At 39.1% G+C, this 25,664-nt stretch overlaps 1 protein-coding gene across 1 annotated transcript in view; it reads right to left on the bottom strand.

Moving 5' to 3' along the window:
* Positions 1-320: 320 nt before the first annotated feature.
* The window catches only part of LOC149784897 (blastula protease 10-like), a 63,043-nt gene continuing 37,699 nt past the window's right edge, over positions 321-25,664 (bottom strand). The window contains exons 8-13 of the mRNA XM_089978483.1: positions 19,378-19,529; positions 7,203-7,330; positions 4,378-4,499; positions 4,016-4,125; positions 1,870-1,988; positions 321-971 (exon numbers count right to left, since the gene is read on the bottom strand). Of these exons, the coding sequence (XP_089834609.1) occupies positions 758-971; positions 1,870-1,988; positions 4,016-4,125; positions 4,378-4,499; positions 7,203-7,330; positions 19,378-19,529 (845 nt within the window). The 3' untranslated portion in view covers positions 321-757. The remainder of the gene's footprint in view (positions 972-1,869; positions 1,989-4,015; positions 4,126-4,377; positions 4,500-7,202; positions 7,331-19,377; positions 19,530-25,664) is intronic.

The following is a 25,664-nucleotide window of genomic DNA, read 5'->3' as shown; positions in this document are numbered from 1 at the left end:
CAGAGTGAATGATGTACCTTTAATATCCATACACTATTTCTGAGGGACGAAATTCTCGCTTGGAACTTAAGAATCTGTATGATGAGTCGTAAGAAATAAACATGCTGTCATCTAAACTTAAAGCTGTCATTTAAACTTAATGCTGTCATCTAAACGTAATGCTGTCATCTAAACTTAATGCTGTCATCTAAACTTAAAGCTGTCATCTAAACGTAATGCTGTCATTTAAACTTAAAGCTGTCATCAAAACTTAATGCTGTCATCTAAACGTAATGCTGTCATGTAAACTTAATGCAGATAAAGAACAGATTACAGAGAACTGTATTGCAAAATTTATTAAAATTATGTCTGAGTAAATACAAATTATAACGTCATTTTGCCTCTAAAGGAAATTGTTTATCCATGATACATTGCGAATATCCGGTTTGTCCATGGCGTAGAATGAAGTACCTGCACACTTCTGCATGCCATGTCAACCGATTCGTTTTTCATTCAAAATCATAGAAAAGCTTGCATGCGAAAACCTTTCCCAAAATGACGTTCATTGATCATTAGAAAAGCTTGTTTTTTTGGATAAATCAGTACTAGAACGAAGCAAGAACAGAATACCTGATCATTTACCATCAAACATACATCTAATTGTATCAATAGGAGGCTCATTTCTGAGAATGCGCATTCTTCAAGTATATTACATAATGTGATTGACTGTATTATGTTCGATAAGCCGCCAGTTGACCACGTCTCATCCCTGGCGTTCTTAATCGTCTTGGGAACTGTCTGACAACATCCTCTTAACCGAGTCAAGCAGAGGAATAGATGATCGAGTTGTCCTCATTTTTTTCACTGGTGAAATAGTGCGTGCCTCAAATCTAAATCCAGCACCACTGTTGCGAGCATTGGACACAAGCCTGACAATCAGAATATTGTCATCTGACGCCAATGTCTTGTTTAAAAGATCTTTTCCACAGTATCTATAAACAAACAAAAAATTGATTCAAATCACAAAGAAATGTAACAAAATTGTATTACTTATCAAATGTCTACATAAATGCAGAGTAAGGTGTATAAAGTCCAGTAACTGTACGTATAAAATAAAATGGGTTACAAATTTGTTCATAATAACAGTGTTGGCTGTAGTTTCACATTCAAGTTATGTAGATCATTCTCAAAGACTAGAAATGAAAATATTTCCATAGTATTCGTAATAGGAAGTATATTTGCTCTCATATGATCTTGAGTTAGAGGATTGCCTAGAACTTTAGCAAATCCGATATATATATATATATATATATATATATATATATATATATATATATATATATATATATATATATCCCATTTCAATATTTCAGAACACTTCACATGTAACGCCATTCTAGACACGTTCCCACCCAGAAAATGTTATGGACCTCTCAAAACCGCACTATCATTCTATCCGTAACAAGTACGAATGACTGTAAATAAAGAATCCTACACAGCATTAACATGGAACTCCAAAAGAGTATATTTGCAATATAATTATTAAATATGGATGTCGATTTTAATTTGAGTTACAATTTATAAAGAAAACTCCTTCTACAGGATAAAAGTATATAATGGCCTCAAACATTGATTTTTGTCCTGCTACCAATCCGTTGTATTAGCTTGATATACTGCCACCAATCCGTTGTATTAGTTTGCTGTCCTGCCACTAATCCGTTGTATTAGCTTGCAACAGTTTATTTAACCGCTATTTACTGGTTCAGCAAGCTAGTCAACAGACTCGAGCGGTACGATCAGCATTGGCATATGGAACGAGGACTGATCTACAGTATTTAGTAAATTCCAGTGGAAAAATTTATAATCCATTTAGTTTTGATTGAAATTTACCTTGCTCCAGGTTCATACATATCGGTCAGTTTTACTTCCACATAGTCACTTTTACAGGCTGAATGAGTCTCAATGTCAAATTCTTGAAAGCGTATCTCGATCTTGTTATTTCTTCTTGCCTAAATAGAGAAAGGATTGTATTAGTTATTAAGGAAGATTGTCAACCTTTCAATTAGTGTTAATGCGACGTATCGAATGAAGGCATACTTTGCTTTGTATTTAAGATACAGCAAAGTTTTCAACTCAATATTATCGGGTATAGACCAACGCGTAATTTCCATATTCGATCATGAGATTTGCATTGCAATTTGAGTTTTTTTAGTGTTGTGTTTTATGGCACATCAACACAAGTAGATTACTTATTGCCGCAACCATTGAAGTAAAGCACTCCCTGTGTCATTTCTTGTTCTAATCCTGGCCTATTAGATACAATGTAGAATCCACAGTTGAATATATACATGGCATACACCGAAGCATGTTGCGCAATACTTAGTTGAACATTAATGATTAATCCAATCGTAGCATCCATCAGAAATGAACGAAGCACCTTCTTCTAAATGATGCATGTGCTCATACATCTTATCTGATCCGTTTGTAATTTTCTTAAAATTTATCTTTACCTTACTTTGAACCACACATTTGCTTTGCAGGAAGTACCTTCTTACACACTAACGGAAACACATAGCACAACTAAAATAGTTCTCATACATACTTACAAGAAAGTTCAATATATATCCCATGTATGCATGCATATACGGTTTATTTATGAGACTGACCTTATGGCAAGTACTTTTCATTATATTTAGACGGGTATTAAGAATGAAACACCGATAATACCTGAAGATATAAACTTCGGCGGATTAATATTTGCATAAGCGGGAAAATGAAGAGAAATGTAAATAAGCAAATAAATCATTTTATAGTATGTATTTCATGAATGTTAAGAAATAGTCTTCGTTATTAATAATAGCAACCACAACTAAATTTCTTTTAAGGAAAGTTGTTTTTAGCGCCACCGGGTTATAGGTATGCGTGCAATACGAGTGGGGCTGGTTCGACTGAGAGAAAGAAAAAAAACCCAGACCATTATGGTAGCCCCCATTGCATGGCATCATGACGTTTGCTAAATGCAGTGTACGCAAGAACCAGTGTATATGCAAAATTAAACGCTCGTTGAATTTTCCTTAGTTTCCATGTAACACGATAATTAGTATAGAATGCATTGGCACAATTATATGGTAGTGTCGTGAATAATGCGAGTAAAATGCAATATCAAATCGTCCAGTTTAACTCTTGAAAATATCTTTACCGCAAAACCAAATTGTACCTGCACATTAAAATGACAGTTTTTATAATTTTCCACTTATTGCGTGATATTTGGCAATATCACGCCCACCCACCATGACATTTAGCCCTTAAGCTCTGTGCCATTTAGAATATTACTGTGATCTGTCCGTCCTTTCTTTTATTGTGCCATGAAAATGACAAAGTTTTGTGCCATGAAAATGGCAAAGTTTTGTGCCATGAAAATGGCAAAGTTCCATAGTTCTACAGGCCAGTAAATATCGTTTCCTTTGAACCCCAATTATAGATTGGAGCGCCCAGTGAAGAGACGGAAGAAGGAAGATAATTCTTGCTGTCAATTTATCGGCAATGAGACTGAAAATCTAGTCATTCAGACCATATACTGTTATTGCTTCATCACCAGTCATCGTCTTGGCGTCACCTGTAAACAACCGGACTCTCCAGTTTATTTGGAATCATTCTGGCCAGTACAGACGGACATTCATTGCCTCTGAAAAAATGACGCACCGTAATTGTTTGTGATGAGTGCACACTTGGATATCCGATTCGCGGACATTCTTCATTTTGCAAAATTTCCCATTCTCTGTCTGTCTGTCTATCTCTCTCTCTCTCTCTGTCTCTCTCTGTCTCTCTCTCTCTCTCTCTCTCTCTCTCTCTCTGGCGTTGGACAAGGACACTAATCACAAATTTTCATAATTCTACAAGTAAGTAAAGTCATATGATCATACGAATTATTTTCTGTGTCCTTACCCCCCCCCCCTCCGGTTATATATAATTAATTCTGAAACCGACGTTAACTTCTGTATCATGTATAAAATGTACGATAACTATTATAGCATACCTGCAGGACATATTCACACTCGATATTTTCCGGATACTTGTCGGGATACCCAGGGCTGTGCAAACTTATAGCTGTGCCGGAAATAAGATGGCGCCCTCCACACGTCGGGTCTGAAAATTGATATAATAAAAAATATCACAATCGCTATCTTTTGTGCTAATGGAATTTTCACCTATTTAAATGATAGGACTTACTTAATTGAGGAAAATTTATACCAACTGTTTTAAACAACAAAAATGTTCGCGTAAAACGCGTCTGCTAAACGTCAAAGAAAATATGTTGAATAAAACGTATAAACATTCCGATTATAATATCTTCGAACGCTACGAACACAACTTTTTCTTCCTTTTAATTAGAATTACCAAAGTCTTTGACGCAGATTAATCCGTTGTCCTCGTCCATCTCGCATTTTGTGACCGTCAGATTGAGACCATTCAGTTTTCCACATGCTCGAGTGTACACTGCTTCCGTGTCTTCTATACGGCTATAAGAAAATTACCGTTAGTATGATGCCAGGTGGTACATGCCGACAATCGATAATAAGCATCTGGAAATTTCCCTTGAGTAATGCAATTTGCAATATTTGCTGAGCTAATGTACCGATAATTTTTTTTTTAATTTTATTTTGGGAAGAAGAAAATACTGAAATAAAGATCGAAGAGTTTCATGATGACTTGGTACTTTAATTACCAGCTTAGAGAGGCAAATGTTCATGACAAGTTACGATTCGAGTTGTATCTTATGCTAAAATCGAGGTACATAATTTCACAATTCAAAATGATTAGCTCTCCAACATTCATTAGCTAGTACTTACGTTTATGTCTATGTTTAACTAAGTCTCAGGAAATAGAGATGGTACTAAATTATTACCAATCGAAACTGCCAAAAGCGTCGACATTCATTTTTGCTCATTTCCTGATCTTCTACACTACTAGCCAAATAGACATGAGTTACATAAACAAAAATAGACACGCGCTTTCTGTTACACGAGAGTCTGTTGATGACGCACATGCATCTCTTAATGTGGTAAAGTCACATGATCCTACCTAATGACGGTTAGAAGGCATATTATACCTTTGGTACAGTCAAATGACACTGTCTAAAGACGGTTAGACATCTGATACTTTTGGTACAGTCACATGACACTGCCTAAAGACGGTTAGATAGCATCTGATAATTTTGGTACAGTCACATGACACTGTCCGAAGACGGTTAGATAGCATCTGATACTTTTGGTACAGTCACATCGTCCTAGCTAAAGATAGCTACTTATATTAATCTTTTAGAAGACAAAACAAATCATAAACATCTTTGTTAAACAGAATGTATTCAGGTTCCAAGAATTACATAAAGGTAAAGATTCTGGTTAATTTTAATGTTATTCGACGTTGTTTTAACCATATTATACGTGCAGAATACTAAATCAAAAAATGCTCAGCTATGTTGAGAACTGGTTTTGCATTATGTCACTATCAGCTTACGTGACTACATGCGGTCGAAATTAGCTGTCTTAAGTGGTCCGTTTTGACTACATGCGCTTGAAACTAGTTGTCTTAAGTCGGCCGGTTTTACTATATTTGGTCGAAACTAGCTGTCTTAAGTGGTCCGTTTTGACTACATGTGGCCGAAAAGCTGTCTTAAGTGGTCCGTTTCGACTACAGTCGGCCAAAACTAGCTGTCTTAAGTGGTCCGTTTTAGCTACAGTCGGTCGAAACAAGCTGTATTATCGGGCCAGTTTTACTACATGCGGTCGAAACTAGCTGTCTTAAGTGGTCCGCTTTTACTACAGGCTTTCGCTCGGGCCATGAACGGGGCAGCTCACCATTCCATGACCAATGCGCTGTCTGCCTCTACAAGTCTCAACCTGGTATTACGGATGATCCCAATTTGCTCGCCATTACTCTTTGGGGGTAAATATGAAGACATTCGGAGGTAGGCAGCTTAGGAACTGCCGCTTCAGCTTGCCGCCCAAACGGCACAGGATTTTAGGACCAATCCGCCCCTGTCACAGAGGAGGGGTGATAGGATGGTCAAGGACAAAGGATCTTTACAGCCAAAAGTTCAGTTCAGATCCTAGCCTAATATCTGGACGCAACAACCTAATCAGTTCAGGAGGTAGCTTTACACGGGAGGCAAGAAACCATGTTTTTTTCCGCCAACAGGACGCCTAACTCTAGACGCTAAATTCCAACCGTACTATCCTCAGAGGGCCTACCTGTAGTCGCCTGATGTCTGCAATTTCAATCTCATTGGATCACTCTATTTCCTCGAACGAACGGGTATCATGGTCATGTCTAAGGAGATTCGGATTTCATTTATCCAAACTCCTCCGCTTTCATCCTCTCACATTTTCATGGACGTATATTCAGTTAGGGAAAAGGAAGATACACAGTCGCTCATCGATAAATGGGTGGTCGAGATTGTGCAAAACCCACAATATCCGGGCTTTTATTCCAGGCTTTTCTTTATCCAGAAGGCGAACGGCAAGTGTAGCCGATCATCGACCCGAGTGAGTCGCTACATTATGGAACCGAAATTCAAGATCACATTACTTAGAATCCCCTCCAACCACCCCGCCATGCGAGTATCCTCGTTGGTATATCACTCAGTTTAAAAACTAGCTACATTTGGTAGTCTCAAAGGGAGGAAATGGGCAAGAGTTAATGCCTGTTATCAACATGAGATGGAGAAGAAAAAAAAACAAGCGTGGACAACTGTCTTCCAGAACATGAGTTATCTTACGTGGATTCGGAACTATCTTTAAAACGATGAAAGCACCTGAACCTTGTAGGATATGACAGAGAATTACAGCCGTAAACATTGTCCAAATCGGCCTTGACTCAGAGTATCCTTACAGCACCCGGATTTTAAAGTATGCTCTGTGCTCGGTCGCAAAATTGTTCTCCTTCACTGACATTTTTAGGTCGCCGTCATTTATCTATGTTAAATCACTCGCATATATCTGCAAGAGTCCGGCGTGCTACCGATAGGCATTAAATGTATTGACAGGTACAAAAAAAAAACGAAAAAGAAACAAGAGAACTTTCATAATTTTTCTAATAATTCTAGAATACGTTGTTTCAACGCGTGTATTTTCAAAGCGGACCACTTAAGACAGCTCTAGCGTTCCATATAAACACATTCCTGAGATAAAGACATGAAAAGCAACCTTGGCATCATTGCTTACAGCTGTGATGTGTCATTGTCACCTCCCCATTGGTACAATTCTGACCAAGCACTTCGGGTTAACCCAACCCAAAAGTTCTTTTTGTCCCCTGTAGCAATCTCTTCGAGAACCCTCTTTCTCAACCAATTCTGTCAAAAAATAAACAAAGAAAGAAACAGCTTGGAAACAAAACACAGATTTAATAACAAATGTTCAGACAGTCTTTCAACCAGTACGATATGTGGTTTATTGTTTCGCGTACCTTGGGAAAGCAATGGGACTTACTAGTGTTGGCTAGGAATGGTAAGAATAGGTACACTTTAAGATATGGCGTGAGGAATTTGGCTCAAAACACAATGGTGCCATTAAGACTAGGAACAAAGTTCTCCCTTGATATTACTTAAATATAGAAAAGTTCAGTTACTTTACTGATTTACAGTAAAAGCGTAAGACGTGTTTAAAATACACTCTGCTTCAGTACCGAAAATCATTTTACATTATGCATAATTTATAATGTTTTTATTATTATGTTAATCGTTTAAGGACACAATTCAAAATTAATGATAGTTCCATGGCTCGCCATGAAAAATCCATATGCTCCTTATCACACGTCCACACCACAACTCCCCAAATCGCCTCATCCTTCAGTGCACAATCAAGGGCAGTAATTCAAAGTCCGTTGCGTACACTGTGCACCTCCTACTAACACTATACGCACATTGTTTAGTCATATAATATCAATAATTTCATTGTAATTGCAAGAGTACAGCGAACCTCAAGGATAATGACCCAAACTGTATGTCTATTGATGCGTGTATTTACCTCAGAATAAATATGACCTCTAAAACAAAGATATACGGCAAGCATGATTAGAGTGAACACAACGTCAGTTAACTGTAGTAACAAAGGGGGTGGGTGTTTTCCTTCACGTCTGTGTAACTTAGAGTCTCAATCCTCTTTCAAGACAAACTTGGTAATGCTTTTCTCCCCAACAAACAGGAAACTTACTACATAACCAAAACTCTACATCCAAAATACACCAATCCCATTCGTAAAAGAAACACTTTTTGGGAATGCTACTTAACGAAACATCTAATAGGAAAACGCACATAACAACCCTAATCAAAAAATGCCAACAAGACATCAAACTCCTAAAAATATCAAGGGGACAACGTTGGGAGCTGACCAACAAACTATGCTCATGCTCTACAAATCATTAATCAGGGCTAAACTGGACTACGGTTGCCATGTGTATGCCTCGGCAAACAAGGACCTGCTTAAGAAACTGGACAACATACAATATAAAGCACTTAGACTATGTACGGGGACTCTACCTAACATCTCACTCGAGGAGCTACAAATACTGACGGGAGATCTACCGCTGCACCTCAGACGAGAAGAGCACATACTGAGATATGCTACCAGAAACTCAATACATCAAGACGCCAACCCAACCAAAATGATGATTAAAAAGTGCAACATTCCGTTCAGGCAAACACGACCTCTAAACCACCCAGCAGGTAAGAAAATACACACACTCTGTGATGAAATTCAACTATCCGGAATTCAAGCAGAACAATACAAAATCAAAGATCCGACCCCTTGGAAAAACTGCACGCTACAAAATAAACCTGTCTGCCCAGAACGTAAGATCCAAACTACAAAATCCACCAAAAATGCTAACAGAAATCCAGAAAATCATCGAATAAACTTACTCTGGATTTCCTAAAATCTATACAGATGGATCTAAATAGAAAGAACGAAACAGAACTGCTGCTGCAATAGTAGTGCCGCAACAACAAGGTGAATTTGGTGCAAGACTCCCGGATGGCTGCTCCATCTACACAGCAGAATTATGGGCAATAAATGAAGCCCCAAAACCACAGCCAGCACGTCATTATAACAGACTCTCTAAGCGTACTCAAATCCTTAGAGACTGGCACGTCAAAAGTAGAGCAAATATACTAGAAGACACTATAATATCCATCAGGGAGATCGAAGATAAACAACAAACCATCGAATTCCTAGGGGTACCTTCTCACATCAATCTGACTGGCAACGATAAAGCTGACCGAAGGGCGAAATACAATCTCCTGAACAATGCAACAGAAACACTTAATTACAGTGTGTACGAGATATATAGCCAGATAAGAAGCAAAATGAACAAGAAATGGCAGCAGCTCTGGGACAACACCAACAAGGGCAGACATTTATACCAACTGCAAAAAGAGGCCACAAGGGTAATCAAGACACCTAAAATCCTGGAAATCGTGGACATCAGAATTATCAATATGATAAAAACAGGAAAAACTTGACTCCGAAACAGCTTTGGGAAACATATCAGGAAGGAATTATACCAAACTACTAACTGTCCACATTGCCCTGCTGCAGAAACACTGGACCACGTATTCAACACCTGTCCCAGATACCATAATCAACGAGTCGGTTTCCAAGATTACCAAAAGAAAACTAATGCCCCTACAACATACCCTGATTTTTGGACAAGGTACGCAATAAAAACATCGATACCACATACATGAACATAATAAGGTACCTCAGACAAATTAACAAACATGGCAACATATAAATACACCCACAAGTAATTATAATAACAATTGATAGAAGGGCTAAAGCAGTAAGGTAAGACAGATAGCTGAAGCGCAAGCCCATGGTTGCTGTTGTTGTTGTTGTTGTTGTTGTTGTGTGTGTGTGTGTGTGTTTATACAAAAAAAATTCGCATGTAGGCATGCAGCTAACACGATAATAATCATCATGGTCTGATATTTCCATGAATATGTATACATATTATAAAGGTGGCAAAGACCCGCCATCAGGCCCAGATACACACGACACCAAGAGTGGTAAGATATAAACAAACACAAAAAATTATTAGGCCCCAACCATCATAAGACTATAAGGCGACCTAAGCCCAGTCATCAGGCCCCCCACACAAGGCGGAACTAAATAAGCAGCAACAACACAATCCCCAGTTATTAACACGACATGTAAATCCAACGCTGATACTCAGACCAAACATACTAATTTATACAACAAAAAAGAGCACAATATACCGTCGAAATTCAATATAGCTATTAAACAAAGAATCATGGAGATAGAAGACCAGTCGCAAACATCAAGATCTAAGGCAATGGAAGTCGAGTCGAAGCAGAACAACAAATTCTAGCGAAACAGTCAAACACTACAGCAACACGAAGAAGAAAGAAAGAAGATAACACAGAAGGAAGAAGGAGTTAAGAAGAAAACGGACATCGACTTTCAAATTGCCAATTTATATGAGGTTCTTCCTTTGGCTATTGAAGACCTCTTTCGATAAAAGCTCTATCCCCACAGCCCTAATTCAATCGGTTTTATACCAACATCAAAATTGAAAACCGAAACGCACATAAAAGACGGACTGTAGTGGTTCCATTCCTACAGTCCCGATCAATTTAAAATCTCGACCTTCGAGACTTATCCAGTCGCGAATTCACTAGCTGCGTAGGCGACTTAAATCATTAAATTGATTGACTGATTGACAAACTTGGTATCCTTTTGTAGAGTTTGAAATAATAAAACAAATGAACAAATGTAAGCACTTTGCTATTGATAATTTCAGCAACAGACTAAACAACATAAAATCCGTTACAACAATAGAAAGCCTTAAACCTTCTATCAAAAAGAAATGCATCAAAAGAAATTTTAAAGATTAACGATGACTAACCAATAAAACCGAATTCAACCAATGTAATTACATGCCTCTCACTTTGAGATGGTATGCGGATGTAACCTGTCAGTTAGGATATCGTGTCCTGTCCTCTGATACCGACATTTTCATCTACATTCAGTATCCTGATGATCATCATTACCCTGAAATCGAAGGAAGCCTGGACGGACGAGCACCCCGACGACAAGATTCTAAGTTTTGCTAGCGTTAGTCCCAAACATTACGGCTGCGAATACCGGAACCTACCTAAGTAGAAGCACACACCGAGTGTAACGTGAAAGGATTAACACTGAATCATCGCACGAGTCAAGTGGTGAACTTTAGCGTACTGAAAAAAACGTCGTAGTCTGGAGAGGATCTAGATTTTAGAGTGACCACCTAAGAACCGCACAAACATGAAAGTTTGGCCACTCACCAAATCGACAGTCGACCTTTAGATAAAGTGTATCAAATCGTGTACCACAAGCGAATGCGGCTTCCCAACGACTTCACTTTACTTTACGGACTTGCCGATATAACAAAAAACTGGTTCCATGAAGATAGTCACTAACAAGAAAGATGACTTCGGCACAGCAAGAATCGAGTGAGAGACCCACTGAGGACTCCAAGTTCAAACCACACCATTTTCCTGTCTTCTTGCCTGACTATTGTGATTGCGCCCGTCGATTGGAAACGTTTCAAAAATTGCCCACGGATAGGGAAGGATTACCTACTTCGAATTTTTTAGCTAGAACAGGATTTGTCTACTTGGGACCTGAGATGGATTGGGAGACGAAGTACGGTGTTTAAGTTGTGGTCTGAAGTTGCGAATTGATCGATGTATCTATAAAGATTCAGCTATTCCGGAACATACTCGATGGTCTCCGCACTGTCTTTACCTTTCTATGGCCTTTTTACCCATCACACTACGGTACAAGTATGATGATACCTTAGAGAAGGTAGTACCTTTGTCCAGGAAGAAAAAAGGAATACTTCCAAAACTAGGCATAAACAAGGAACGATGTACAAGCTCGAGACTTCATTACGACTAGTATAAAAAAGGAAAAACGTCCAGGACCGATACTTTAATATAACTACAAAGACCGAGCGAGAAAGATGAGTACTTTTAAACAGACACAATTCAAGCTCGGGGATTGTAATTTGTTTTTAAACCTCCCCTTTGTAGTTGTCCGCAAGGATATTGTAAGTGCGCATGCGGTTACCATTTAACTGCCTGGCGCACTTTGGAGTGGAGTGGGATGCTGTACCTAGCGATGCCGTACGCTGTAACCTCAGTGATTCAGTACCACATCATGGGAACTTCGTTGTGACTAATTCATCAGGACATCATGGGAACTTTACTATGAATACTACTACCACTACTATCATAACTACCATGGAAAGTGATGATGTGCGTGTTAAATCTATCGGATGCGAAATTGATGCCATTCGTTAACGTTGACTCTTTACTGGTTTTATTTTAAACGTCATCCTCCACGTGAAACTATACGTCTACCACATTATGGATGTCATCCAATCCTAAGTAAACTTCTGCGGATTTCACCGTACCCTCATCTAAATGAGCCTATGAAAGACAAATATCCGTTCCCTGTGCGTTTGCCTGAATACTGAAACTTTGAAAGTCGATTCCAAGCCTTCAAAAACAAAAATGGCCTAAACATCTGAAAGGACATACAATCGAAGAATTAGCCAGAGCCGAAATTTTCTATTTGGACGAAGGGAATAAAGTCAGGTGCTTAAGCTGCATTGTGTCACTTCACGAGTGGGAGCAGAAAGATTGAGGAACTTTTGTGTCGAGATATTCACAAGAGGAAATTGACAAAAGTCAGTAAACTCGTCAGATTTTTCTGGATCAAGTCTGTGTTCATCCGATTATTCCGCTTTAGACCGTTTACATTAGAAAATTGTATTACCATTCTTGACCGTTACTGTGAATGGCAGTGGTCAGAAATTATTGTCCATTACTTTCGCTCTAGGAGAAGATTTTAAATAATATATGGGTATAAATACTGACAGACATGATCATGGATACTTTACAGGAGAACATTCGTGGTTTGCCTGTGGATAGAACGCATTTACCGAGAGCTGGTAAAAATACAAGTGAAACTCAAAGAACAATTGCATCCGTTACATTACCGATATTTAAACCACTGGTACCTGAATGCTATAAGAGGACTGATTCAGATCAAAACGTTCCCGTGGTCAGACATTGATCAGCTACTTGAAGGATTGGTTTGTTACTGATTGTATTTAACACAAGGTAGACTTACTGTAACGAATTCCAGAGGAAGAATTAGAGGGTTACCAAATCTTTTACACAACGTAAAGTTAGTTCAAGAGGGAACATTTGAACGGAGTGTGATGTGTAAGTTAGTGACTAAACCATTTAGATTCGACACTGGAGTACGATCATCTCTGTGCAGAAAGTACACTTATTGCATCCGACCTTTATCCGTGATCATACAACAGATTCCGTGGAAGGAAATCAATGAGAGTATTCAAAAAATGGGGGATTACCAACACTTATGACGAGATCTGTGTCCCATGAATTGGGGTCGTTATGTGGTGTGTTTCTTAGTGACTTGCTTTCTGAGACTTCGTTTACCAGCCGATTCGTTGTGGGCTCTTTATGAACGGTACTTACCATAAAAAAAAACAAACATGAAAGTGGTCTTTTTAAATGTCCACGAGAGACTCATTATGTTAAAAGCCTTGCACTTTCAGTGAAAATGTGTACGACGATGTGTGTGTAGCTTGTGACTTACACCCTCATTGGATAGATGTACGTGGCTGGAAAAGTTAGGTTTCGAGACTTGGACCAAAGAAGTGGCAAAATATGCCAAAAAATTGTTTTCCTAAATTCAAACGTTCAGTGAAAAAAGTAACTTTTAAATCTGTGTTAGTGACAGTGCCAGAAGAAGAATAACCCGACACCGAAGAAAATAGCTCCCCTCAGGACAGGACAGGACTGTCATGGACATTCCCGAAAAACCATTCTGGGAGGACACCTGTGTGACTGTACCCAAAGATGAGACTGTAAGAACATTATACTCTGTCCCGATGACACTTTTGTTACCAAAACATGTTTAACGGTGACCTGTTTATATTCCACTTTGATCGTTATGATGTGTATTTTATCGCCGTACTTAACCATCTGGCTTTTATGTCTTTTTTTGTCTTTCGTTTTATTCCATTTTAAATATGTGTTGAAATAAACGTGTCCTGAAAAAAGTATAAAAACTCTTGTCTTCTGTCTCTGCTCCATCTTCCTCCACTTTCAAAGTCATCGACGAACACTTAGATCTTACTAGTTGGGATGCCTTGTATCTTCGCCATCCCTTTAACATGACAATTGCCGGACCCAGCGGTTCAGGCAAAACCGAATTTGTCAAACGTTTTATCGAACATAAACATCATTTAATTGATAATCCACTTCAACGGATCGTGTGGTGTTACAAAGCGTGGCAATCGGCGTACAGTCTCTTGTGAGAAAGTCAAAGCTATTACAAATGTGTTTTGAAAAAGTGTCTGTTGTTTGTTTTCAATTTTTATCATCATATATGCTCGTTGACTTCTCTCTATCCCTCACCCTTAAAATCAACTCTTTAGTATTCCGACCCAACAAAACTCGTAGGATGTTTTCTATCGCGTCCGCTCTTGAACGATCTAAAGCGAGACAGTCTCCAGTCTGACCATCCATTATTGACCCATTCACCTATGAAGATGCCACCTAATTTAGCTAAACTAAACGAAGCCTACGTACATTTGCATCTTGTCAGACAAAGCCTGATACTCAAACCTGAAGAGACAGAGAATGTTAGAATGCTGACAGTGGCCGAAGACCTGCCAGAAGAGGTCTTCAGAGCGGAAATCAAGAAGGAGAAAATCTGGACGGAGAAGTACAGACTTCAGAACCAGAGACAGCAGCATCAACAACAACAGGAACCAGACGGAGGATTTGTTGACGTCCGTGTGGACACGGAAGAGTTCTCCTTCTCTTTCCGTAGAAGCAGACCCTTTCATTTGGGAAAGCCTGCGTCCAGACGAGGACACAATCTGTTTCGACGATAAAAGATTTCCATAACTCCCCGTCCACAAAACAGCTCTTTCAGGGCAACCCCAATAGTTTAGAAAAGATATACTAATTCAATTGCCAATCATATTATTGTGTGTGTCTATAATCAGTTCGTTTATTTGTTTTATGTCCAACAAAATAGAAGTGTGTCTATCAATACTTCCTTTCCCTGTCTTGTCCAATAGTCAATGTGTTTTGATTTTTGTTTGTGAATGTAGGTAAAAAGTGAGTGAGTGTTTCTTTTAGGTCCGCGCTTTCCATATTTGTTTTGGTAAAGATATGTGTCTTGCAAGTTTTGCTATCAGGGGATGTCTTCCTTCACGTCAGTGCTTTACAAATATAAAGGGAAGCGCTCGTCAGTCTGGCTACCCATCATTGAGTCATCACCTTGAAAAATGAGTAGAATCACAAAACTCTTAGAACTTCAGATGCACCTAGAGTACGTCAGGTGCATACTAGATGAACTGGTCACGGAGACCGTAGCAGAAAGTGATAGGATAGAGGAGGAGGAAGAGGAGAGAAAGAAAGAAGAGGAGAAGGAAAACAAAAGAACGAGCCTGCTCACCTCATACTGAGACCTCTGTGTGAGGTCAAGTCTGAGGTGAAGACGCCTCTACCGTCATGACCAGCACGACAACTAACACCACAACCACAACAACGTCAGCTACAGCCACCAGTGCCAGAGCCAGAGATAAGGAGACCTCATCATCCCCGACTTGAACATAGAAGACACAGGGAAGTCTTCACTATCCCACAAAGTGAAAACTAGGATGACGAGGCCACTCAACCCGCCTTTGCACTCCCAAGAACAAACATCAATTGGGAGCAGGACTGGAGTAGACGTTGAAAGTGTGAGACCAGGCCTGGAATGAGTCAGCATTAAGAATGTATATCTGAAGCTATAAAAAACCTGCCCTTCTCCAAATCTCTAGAAAAGAGACTATTCAAGTTGCCAATTGGCATGAATTGTATGTGTTCAGGTACGTTTGTGTGGATAGTAGTTTGTTTTGTATGCATTCGCGTACGTTTGTGTGAATATTATATTTGGGGTTTGCTATTTTCCTCTTCCCTCTGAGTGGATAGAATATTTTGGGTTTGTTATTTTTCTTCTACCGTCTGTGGTGTGTGTGTTTGTGTTTGTGTGTATGTATTTGTCTTTGTTTGTCCCTATAAAACTCCCTTTATCCCTATCAAATTCATTTCACCTACCTACGTACCTACAGTAGCGCGTATTCAGGTCAGCCACTTGCAACACTGCTGCCATTATTCCCCTTGTGTGTAGTACAGTGACGTCACTGAAGCTAGAAATGACGATTTGGGGTTTTCCATAGGAATTTCCACAAGCTGTAGCTATAAATAAATACTAGGGTTTTCAAACAGGATCTTCACAAAAGTTTCGACTATAAATAGGTTTTTTTTCCCAAGGAATTTCCCACAGGTTGGAGTTTTAAAAACATAGTAGGATTTCATAGGAATTTCAACAGGTTATAGCTGTTAATATATACATGAGTGTTTACCCATGATCATCATCTATAGTAAAGTACTTACATTTGTTCAGTTCCTTTATTTCAAGCCCTACAAACGTATACTAAGTAAGTCTTGAAAGGGGATTGAAACTCTAAGTTACACGTACGTGAAAGAAAACACCCCCTTTGTTACTACAGATAGTTGTCGCTGTGTTCATTCTAATTATGCTTGTGTTTTAGAGGTCATATGTCTTCTTAAGTAAATACACGCATCAATAGACAGACAGCTTGGGTCATCAACCTTGAGATTCACTGCACTTTCACTTCTTTACTTCATACAAACCCTGACTTCACTAGTTTGAAGAAAGAAAAAAAACATGCCACTGAATACTGTAACACTTCTGACTCTATCAATGTGAGTGTGAGTCTTTATGTCAAAATGTTTAAGTGAGATTTAAAACATTTGTCAGCTTGAAAACGCGAACCAATACTGTGTCAGCTCAGTATTTGATGTGGGAAGAAGAAATACACAACAGAGAGATTGTATGTTCACATTCCAGTCTGTCTGCACTGCAATGGAAAAAACGCAAGAGCGTAGCCATTATTTTGCCACACTGCTTTAGAACAAAAAAATGCATGGTTAACTCTGAATTTTAAAACCAAAATATGCGTTCAGAAAATGTGCAACAATGTTCGATTTATTTTCTCTCAGTTTAGACTGTTGATAGAACAAGGCGCGTTTTTGGTGCTTTTTTTTCCGCCCTTAAATTTGTGAAAACTTTGCAATATTGTTGGTAGCGTGTGCTGCGAAACACAGGACATCTCTTAAATATGGGATATATAGCAAAATGTTAAGCAGTCAGTCGACAATAAATATCACACTACCTTTATATAAAATTTATGAATGAATGAAAACAATGAACATTTCTCACATATAATGTGTGGCTGTCTTCGCCCTGTAACACCGCAAGAAATAACAAAACTAAAAATGGTGTCCTTCGGTCTTTTTTTTTCCATTCTTTCTTTCTCTCTCCAATGTAATGTTACGTCTGTCTGCCCATATCTCAAAACACTTCAGACTAAAGTACTGCCCATTATAGTGTCACCCAATGCAGTAACACTTGTGTGCGTGTGTGCGTGTGCGTTCGCGTACATTTGTGTGGATAGTAGACATTGTGTTTGTTTTTATCTTCTTCCCCTGTGTGGATAGTATATTTATTTGTGATTGTTTTTTCTTCCTTCCGTGTGTGGATGGTAGATTTTAGGGTTTGTATGATATCTCGTATGTTTTTGTGAATAGTATATTTGGGGTTTGTATGCATTCGCGTACGTTTGTGTGGATAGTAATATTTTGGGTTTTCCCTTCTTCATTATGTGATGTGTGTGTGTGTGTGTGTCTGTATGTGTCTGTGTGTTTCTATGCGTTCGAGTTCGTTGTGTGGATAGTATATTTTGATTTATTTTTCTTTTTTCTTCTTCTCGTGTGTGGATAGTAAATTTGGGGTTTGTATGAGTTCACGAACGTTGTGTGGATACTATATTTGGTGTTTGTATGCGTTCGATTAAGTTTGTGTGGATAGTATATTTGGGGTTTGTATGCTTTAACGTACGTTTGTTTGGATAGTTGAGTGTGTGTTTGTATGCGTTCGCTTACGTTTGGGTGGATAGTAGAGAGTGTGTTTTTATACTTTTTCTCTTCTTCCCTCTGTGTGGATAATACATTTTGGGCTTTTTTCTTCTTCCCTCTGTGGGGTGTTTGTGTGTAGGTGTGTGCATTCGCGTACGTTGTATGGATAGTGTATTTGGTGTTTGTATGCGTTCGCGTACATTTGTGTGGATAGTAGAGTGTGTGTTTGCATGCGTTCGCTTACGTTTGTGTGGATACTAGAGTGTGTGTTTGTATGCTTTTTATCATCTTCCCTCTGTGTGGATAATATATTTTGGGCTTGTTTTTTTCTTCTTCCCTATGTGGTGCGTGTGTGTGTGTGTGTGTGTGTGTGTGTGTGTGTGTGTGTGCGGGCGCGTTCGCGTACGTTGTGTGGATAGTATATTTGGTTTGTTTTTTTCTTCTTCTTCCCGTGTGTGGATAGTATATTTGGGTTTGTATGCGTTCGCGTAGGTTGTGTGGATAGTAGATATTGTGTTTGTTGTTTCCCCTTCCCGTGTGCGGATAGTATATGTGGGGTTTGTGTTTCGCTTTTTCTCGTGTGTGGATAGTAGATATTGTGCTTGGTTTTTATTCTCCTTCTCGTTTTGGATAGTATATTTGGGATTTGTATGAAAATAGAAGAAACCAAAAGGCTCTTTTTAAGGACCACTCATATGCCTCGAAAATACTTGCTTTCTTGCCTAAATTTTTGTATAGTCGGTTGTATAGCTGTTTGTGTGATTGATATTCATCAATCTATGTCTATGTGTTATATATGTCTATCTCTCTTCTGTATTTGCCTCTACCTAGGGTAGCGCGTATTCAGGTTAGCCACTCCAGTGTTCCGCCCAACTGAGGTCAGCCCCTTGCTACACTGTTACCAATCTCCAGTACCGTGACGCCACCTCACCTGTTCCATTCCTATTGTCCCTATAGAACAACGCAATTTTCCCTTGTCGCTATACAGGCCCGATATTCCCCATGTTAAATTTCCCTTGACGTTAAACGTGCCCAGGGGGTTTGTAAAAGTCTTGATGCTAAACGTGCTCACGACCTTTATGACTTGGATTTCCATTGATGCTAACTAGCACCCATACACTACTGTTATACCCCTTTCTCACACGGTAAGCATGTAGGCAACCTATGTACCAAGTTTTGGCGCATTTCCACTGAACGGTTTAGGGGGATACAATTATGGACAATGGGACAGACGGATGCCCAAAATGTATAACAATATTCCCCGGAAAAAAAAGAAAAATGGTTTGTGCAAGTCACAGACTTACCCACTGTACGCTAGATTCAAAACGAACCAGCGATGCGTTTTTCCAGCCGCAGTAGATCTCGGCGCTGTTGTAGCTCACAGTGACGGAACTAGATATGAGGTAACACTTCCCCTCGTGAAACTCCCATTCACTTTGACAACGGAAGGCTACGACTGACACAAAAATCATATTTATGTATATCTATTCATATGTATGTATCTATGTTCATATGTATGTATGTATGTATGTTTGTATGTATGTATGTATGTATGTATGTATGTGTGTGTGTGTGTGTGCGTGCGTGCGTGCGTGTATGTATGTATGTATGTATGTAATGCATGTATGTATGTATGTAATGTATGTATGTATGACTGACTGACTGACTGACTGACTGACTTTATTTCCTCTTTAAAAAGAGATTACATCAGATTAAACAAATTCAGAATAATACAAGATCATAAAATAGAACAGAAAAGTGACAAAGATACAGTAGTAATACAATTGTAATACTGTGTAAGCTACCGTATTGACAAAACGAAATATCTCAATACCTGCAATTATGCAAATCTGCAATCATTTGGCGGAGCATGGCACTGATCTTTTAACATGTATGTATGTATGTATGTATATATGTAACTGTATATGCATGTATGTATGTATGTATGTATGTATGTATGTTTGCATGCATGTATTGTTTGCTGGCTGACTTTATTCCCTAGTAAACAGAAAAGGCATCATGTTTAACAGATTCAAGATAATGCGTGATTCTGAAAGACAACACTGACAATCATCACAAACTATCAAATGTACAAAGTGTATTATAGAATTATATATGACCATAATAATATATATGTTTACATGCATAGGAATCGTTTTCACTTAGCTTAGCACTGCTCATTCTGTCATCATTTATCTCTTGGAAGCAATTTATCAAAAATAATATATTTATACGTGGAATATTTTCATAATCGATGAATCTTTATTTTGTGTACTGGGGGTATAATTGATATTATACTTAATTTTCGCACTGAAACGTTTCCAGCATATTTAGAATAACAACAATTACGAAAATGTATGCAGATAGAGGCAGCAGTATGCATCTTTCCTGATTCGTGATAAATGTCGGTAATTATCGATGAAATTTGGTTTCTAATATGTACGCAACAGTACACTGCTTGAAAAGACCGCACAAAGATGCTCTGCAATAATAACGTCAATAATAACGTCGGGCCCCCAGGCCTTATCTTTATTGAGAGAACTAATTGCAGAGCTGATTTCTTCTCCAGTGTGGATTTTATTAACAACTTTATCAAAGCAGGAACATTGGTGTATTAATGGTAAATGGCACCTGGGGCGACGATGAAGAGCCGAAGGGTATTTTTCACACCAAAACCTCTGGCCCCCGTGCTTTTTGGCGCCCCAAGACCTCTAGCCTCCATGGCAACCAACCCGTCCTATCCTCTCTGCTATTATCATCTGGCGATATCTCCTTATTTGAGATGCATTCTCTACGTATCTGCTGCATTTCAGTGCGAAACGTTTATGTTTAATAGTTTCCAGTACGGATTAGACAATGGGCAAAATCTCTTTATAGGCGGAAACTTAGAATCCGCATAATGTGATATGTTTATCATCTCTTCAATAATAATGCCAATATCGTTCTGCTTTATGCAGTTACGTCAAAGCAAAATCGTTGCGTATTGCTTCCTTTTACCTACTTATCTGTTCTGGCCAGGCGTTTTTTTTTCTCCAAATGACGGATTTGATGTTATGCTAGACGGACATCTTTGTATCATGTACAAATGGTCTGACTAGCTCTTTTTTAACATGATGATGATATGAAATATTCAAAGGATGACTGTATATTACATCGGCATTAACCACTGAATCAGACTTACTTTTTGCAGTAGTATATATATATATATATATATATATATATATATATATATATATATATATATATATATATATATATATATATATATATATATATATATATATATATATATATATATATATATATATATATATATATATATATATATATATATATATATATATATATATATATATATATATATATACGTAGTAGCATGATAATAGGTTTTAGCATTGTTTTAAAAAAAAAAGCCGTGGGGAATGTTAAAGTCGAGTGCGAGGATAAGCTCATTGAGGAATACGTGGGACTGAGACCTGAAATGTACTTGATATAGACTGTTAGCAAAACACCGAGAAACGCAGAAGAGTCTCACGTGTGATTGTGCAAAAGGATCTAAAGCACGAAATGTGCGTGGAGTATTTACGCGTCCAGTGTGAATTATTGCATGCGATAGTCCTTCTCAGTCAAGGCAACATTGCATGAGCATGTACCCAGAGGCGGCGTTAGGAGTACGCGGGGCCTAGGACCGACCATGACCGCGCGGGGCCAGAGTATCGGTATCTCGATTGGTATGCTACTGCAAACACTGATTATGTCTAGACTAGAGCAACTTTCGCGATTTGGCGCACGAATTTAGTTTTTCATTTTTCATATTTTAAAAAATCCTGTTTGTGGACAACGGGTTTTCTAATCGAAATAATAACAGGACGACAATGCCTTTGGCCTAATAAACTTATCATTATTGTCATTTTTCAAATAAATTGAAGACACGAATTAAGAACAATAATTTACTTAATTTCAAGTGTACTCTGAACGTCGACGTCTTGGTCATAACTCGTTACATTAGCCAAACACAGCTCTCAATAAGTCAATATCAGACATGCAATAAACGGCTGCTGACTAGGCTATATATCAATATCTGACAGAGAATATAGCTTAACAAAATCATAAGGACGTGAAGCGCGAGGCCCCCTCAAGAGCGGGGCCTGGGGCTGTCGCCCCACTTGCCACCCCCAAACACCTTTCATGCATGTACCGTTGCACCACATCAACTGGGGGAAATTTTGGGTGACTTGGATAAAGCAATTTAACAACTATGTGATGTTTATAATGACAAAATCCAATGAAGATGCTTTATCGGAGGCGGGTGTCCGCGAACGTGTCCGTGATATGTTGAGATCGCGACAGACCGCACCGGGATGACCTCGCAGAGAGCTTCGAACAGACGTTTGCACTGCCGATTAAACACACGCAGAAAACCGAGCAATAGGTGAACAAAGTCGCCTAAACCACCGCCGGTGATATTGGGAACAAAAGAGGAACCAGATCCGATTGCTGAAGATATCAAGAAAGCCACGAGGGCAATCGTAGAGACTATCGAATGCATGCCAGGCGCTGATGACAAATTCCAAAAAGGTTTAGACGCAACCAGAGACGACATTTAGGAAATGCCTGATGTAGTTAGTGTGGTTGCCGCATTGTGCAGCCCCCTCCTCCGTTTGAATAGTCTACCGGTTGAAATTACCAACGAAGACATATGATGCAAATGGACGTTGAATGGCCCAGGAAGGTATTTACTAAGGAACTAAAGTCTCAGATGATACGTAGAACCATTTAAACGCACGTATAATGATTGGGGACCCTGAACAAGAAAGAGATTTTGGAACATATACACCACAAAAAAAAAAAAAACAGATTGTAGAAAAAGATCTTAGTCAAACCATTGGTTTGGGAAAGTTGACGAGGCAGTGATTAATTGCACAGGTTTTCAATGCGTATCTTTAGACTCGTGGATCGGTTCGCGCTAGGAACTACGCGCCAAATAAACATCAACGAAGCCGCATCCATTTGTCCGTGGTGTCTCACTGAACGCATCATTAACGCATGCATGAGCTCGTCGAAGACAGTAATGAACACCCCTGAGGTGCTTCCTATTCTTAGCAAAATTAATGCTGATATGAAGCGTGTTGTTGCAAATACAACCCGAGCGTCATCTTGATAATTAAGATCTCGTCTACGAAATCAGAATTTTACGTATTCTTTTCTACACCAATAACCAATGGGGCGTCAAAATTGCACTAGCTTCACTGCGTGTGTATTACAGTTGGACTTGACGCGAATAACACACTTTCTTGTTGGGTGGTGGCTCGGCTTGGAACATAATGGAACTTTCCGCCTGCGCTTGCGACATTGAGTTGATCAATGCTGAGGTCCAAAGAAGCGTTTCGATGTTTACACCCACCCACCCCCAAAAAATATTCAAAAATCAGCATACGTGATCTCGAACTCACACTCAGCTCCATTATTTAGATTGAATCACCGCAATACGTCAACACTAGACGGTCATCATTAAGAACATTTCTCGGTTGGCCCAAAGATATTTCGGACCATAAACAGGTTCAGCGTGTAGGATACCATATCGCGCCAGACAGGATAAATTCGACGATTCAGGCTGATCGAACCTGTGATGCCATCAGTGGCAGTTACCGAGCGAACCTTAAATCAGCCACAAGGAGCAGTGCAACTGCCAAGCAGGGTTTTAGTTGCTTTGATTCGCGTTGAATGTACCCCCGGGTGATTCGTTTTCGATTACTCCAACAGCGCCCCAATATCTTCCATGCCACAATCCTCGGTTGACACCTTCATTTCTTGCTTTTGGACTAGGATGAGTATTCGTTGTATCTCCGCGTGGAAACTTTGATGATACTACTGTACATTAGAGACCTGCCTGATATTTAAAAAAAATGACGGTCGGACGTCGACATGTGATAACTGCGTGTTGTGAAATCTAGAAAACCCGTGACATACTATGAAAATGTCCTTTGTCATGTTGTCGAGGGATAATTCAATGAGAATAGGATTTCGGTTGTAGAGAAACTGTAAAACGTATTAGATGATAGTGATTATGTAGACAGTCCTCACGGTATCCGATACAACGTTTGGCGCTTATGATGATCGATCGAAGCAAAATAAATTTTCCGAATTATTCGTGCACGGCTAAGGACACTAATCAAAAAGACCTAATAAAATAACACGTGCATGACACGTCTCAGAGTTTTTTACGCGTGTGAGCCTTTCTTAGAAATCTTGAAAAATGATGCAAGGCAACATTACTAATGCTTGATTTGGTAACAACGGTATGATAACGTGCTTCAGCAGCGTACGCTATTTCATGGACAGAAATCAAATTGAAGCATGTGTGGACAACATTGATATTGTCACGATGATTATTGGACTCTTTATATTCAGAGATAATAACGCTGACCCGCTTATGATGTTTTACAAGTACGCAACCGACAGGCAGATCATATCCAGTATGTCTCGCAACAACTTGCGCAGGCTGCTTTCGAAGACCCGCAACCTGGGTATGCCGGGCAGACCGCGCTTTTGCGGAGCCTCTATTCAAGGTCTAAACACGAATTACAACCTTGGATTTCGGCTTGGTCAACTTCTTGGAGCCTCGTTATCATTTTCGTGTTCTGTTCCTCTCAGTCGCACGTTTGGGTTTTCTAGAAATATCTGTAATACTATTGATGGAGAGAGACAAAGTCATGTTAGACCACAAACTCAAAGCCGACGAAGCAATTTTGCATTACATTTGCGTTTATGTTGGCGAAGTGTTTGTTGTTTTTTCTTCTAGAAACTAACATAGTGGATGTCTCTAATAATCACTTCGATGGCTACAGAAACGCATTTGTTTTCGTTTACTAGTTCCAGAGACACGTTACCGCTATTAGTCTCAAGCTCAAAACAGACTCGACAGAAAGCAACGTTCAGCAGTTTTTATGGCAAATATATACCGAACAAGGTGTTAGCGCACCTAGACACGTGTTTGTGGCGTTTCCTGATACAGCTAAGTTGCTTGGTGGACACCTCACTCACAAGATGATATTTGACCATTTAGGAGAATCGGAAGATTTTTGTTGGTTAAAGGGTCATCAGAAACCCGCAGAAGAAATTTTCTTGATGTCACAAACACTCGTGTCGCACGTGCATATCACAAGTTGTGGTCGTACATGCAGTGGCATGAAAACGTTGACACAGGGTCTGCAGATGTACCAGAAGACCTTGCTACGTTGTACCCGATTTATTACTTTTAGTTAGAACACCTGCACCCACCGATTATACATACAATAACATGATGCACTCTGATAAGATGCTGTTGTTGGAGGGTACAGGTGCTCGTATGAGGATCATCGATGCGCTAATGGAATCTCCGTATTTGTTTTCTCCTTGACATGTAACTGAACCTGTTGCATTTTTAAATAATACTGTATTACCTCGAAATTAAGATAGGTCCTCGTGAAAACCGACGCCAAACAACAATTGAAGTAGAAAAGCAAATGCGACATGAAATCGCTAAGAGAACCGTCGTACTCACAAAGTACAAGCGCCTGTTTAACTGTCACTATTTTGATAGCAATTTTGT

This window comes from Sinohyriopsis cumingii, chromosome 13, assembly GCF_028554795.1.
Source record: "Sinohyriopsis cumingii isolate HCF-2022 chromosome 13, ASM2855479v2, whole genome shotgun sequence".
Lineage (NCBI taxonomy): Eukaryota > Metazoa > Mollusca > Bivalvia > Unionida > Unionidae > Sinohyriopsis > Sinohyriopsis cumingii.
This window is presented reverse-complemented; position numbering and strand designations above follow the sequence as displayed.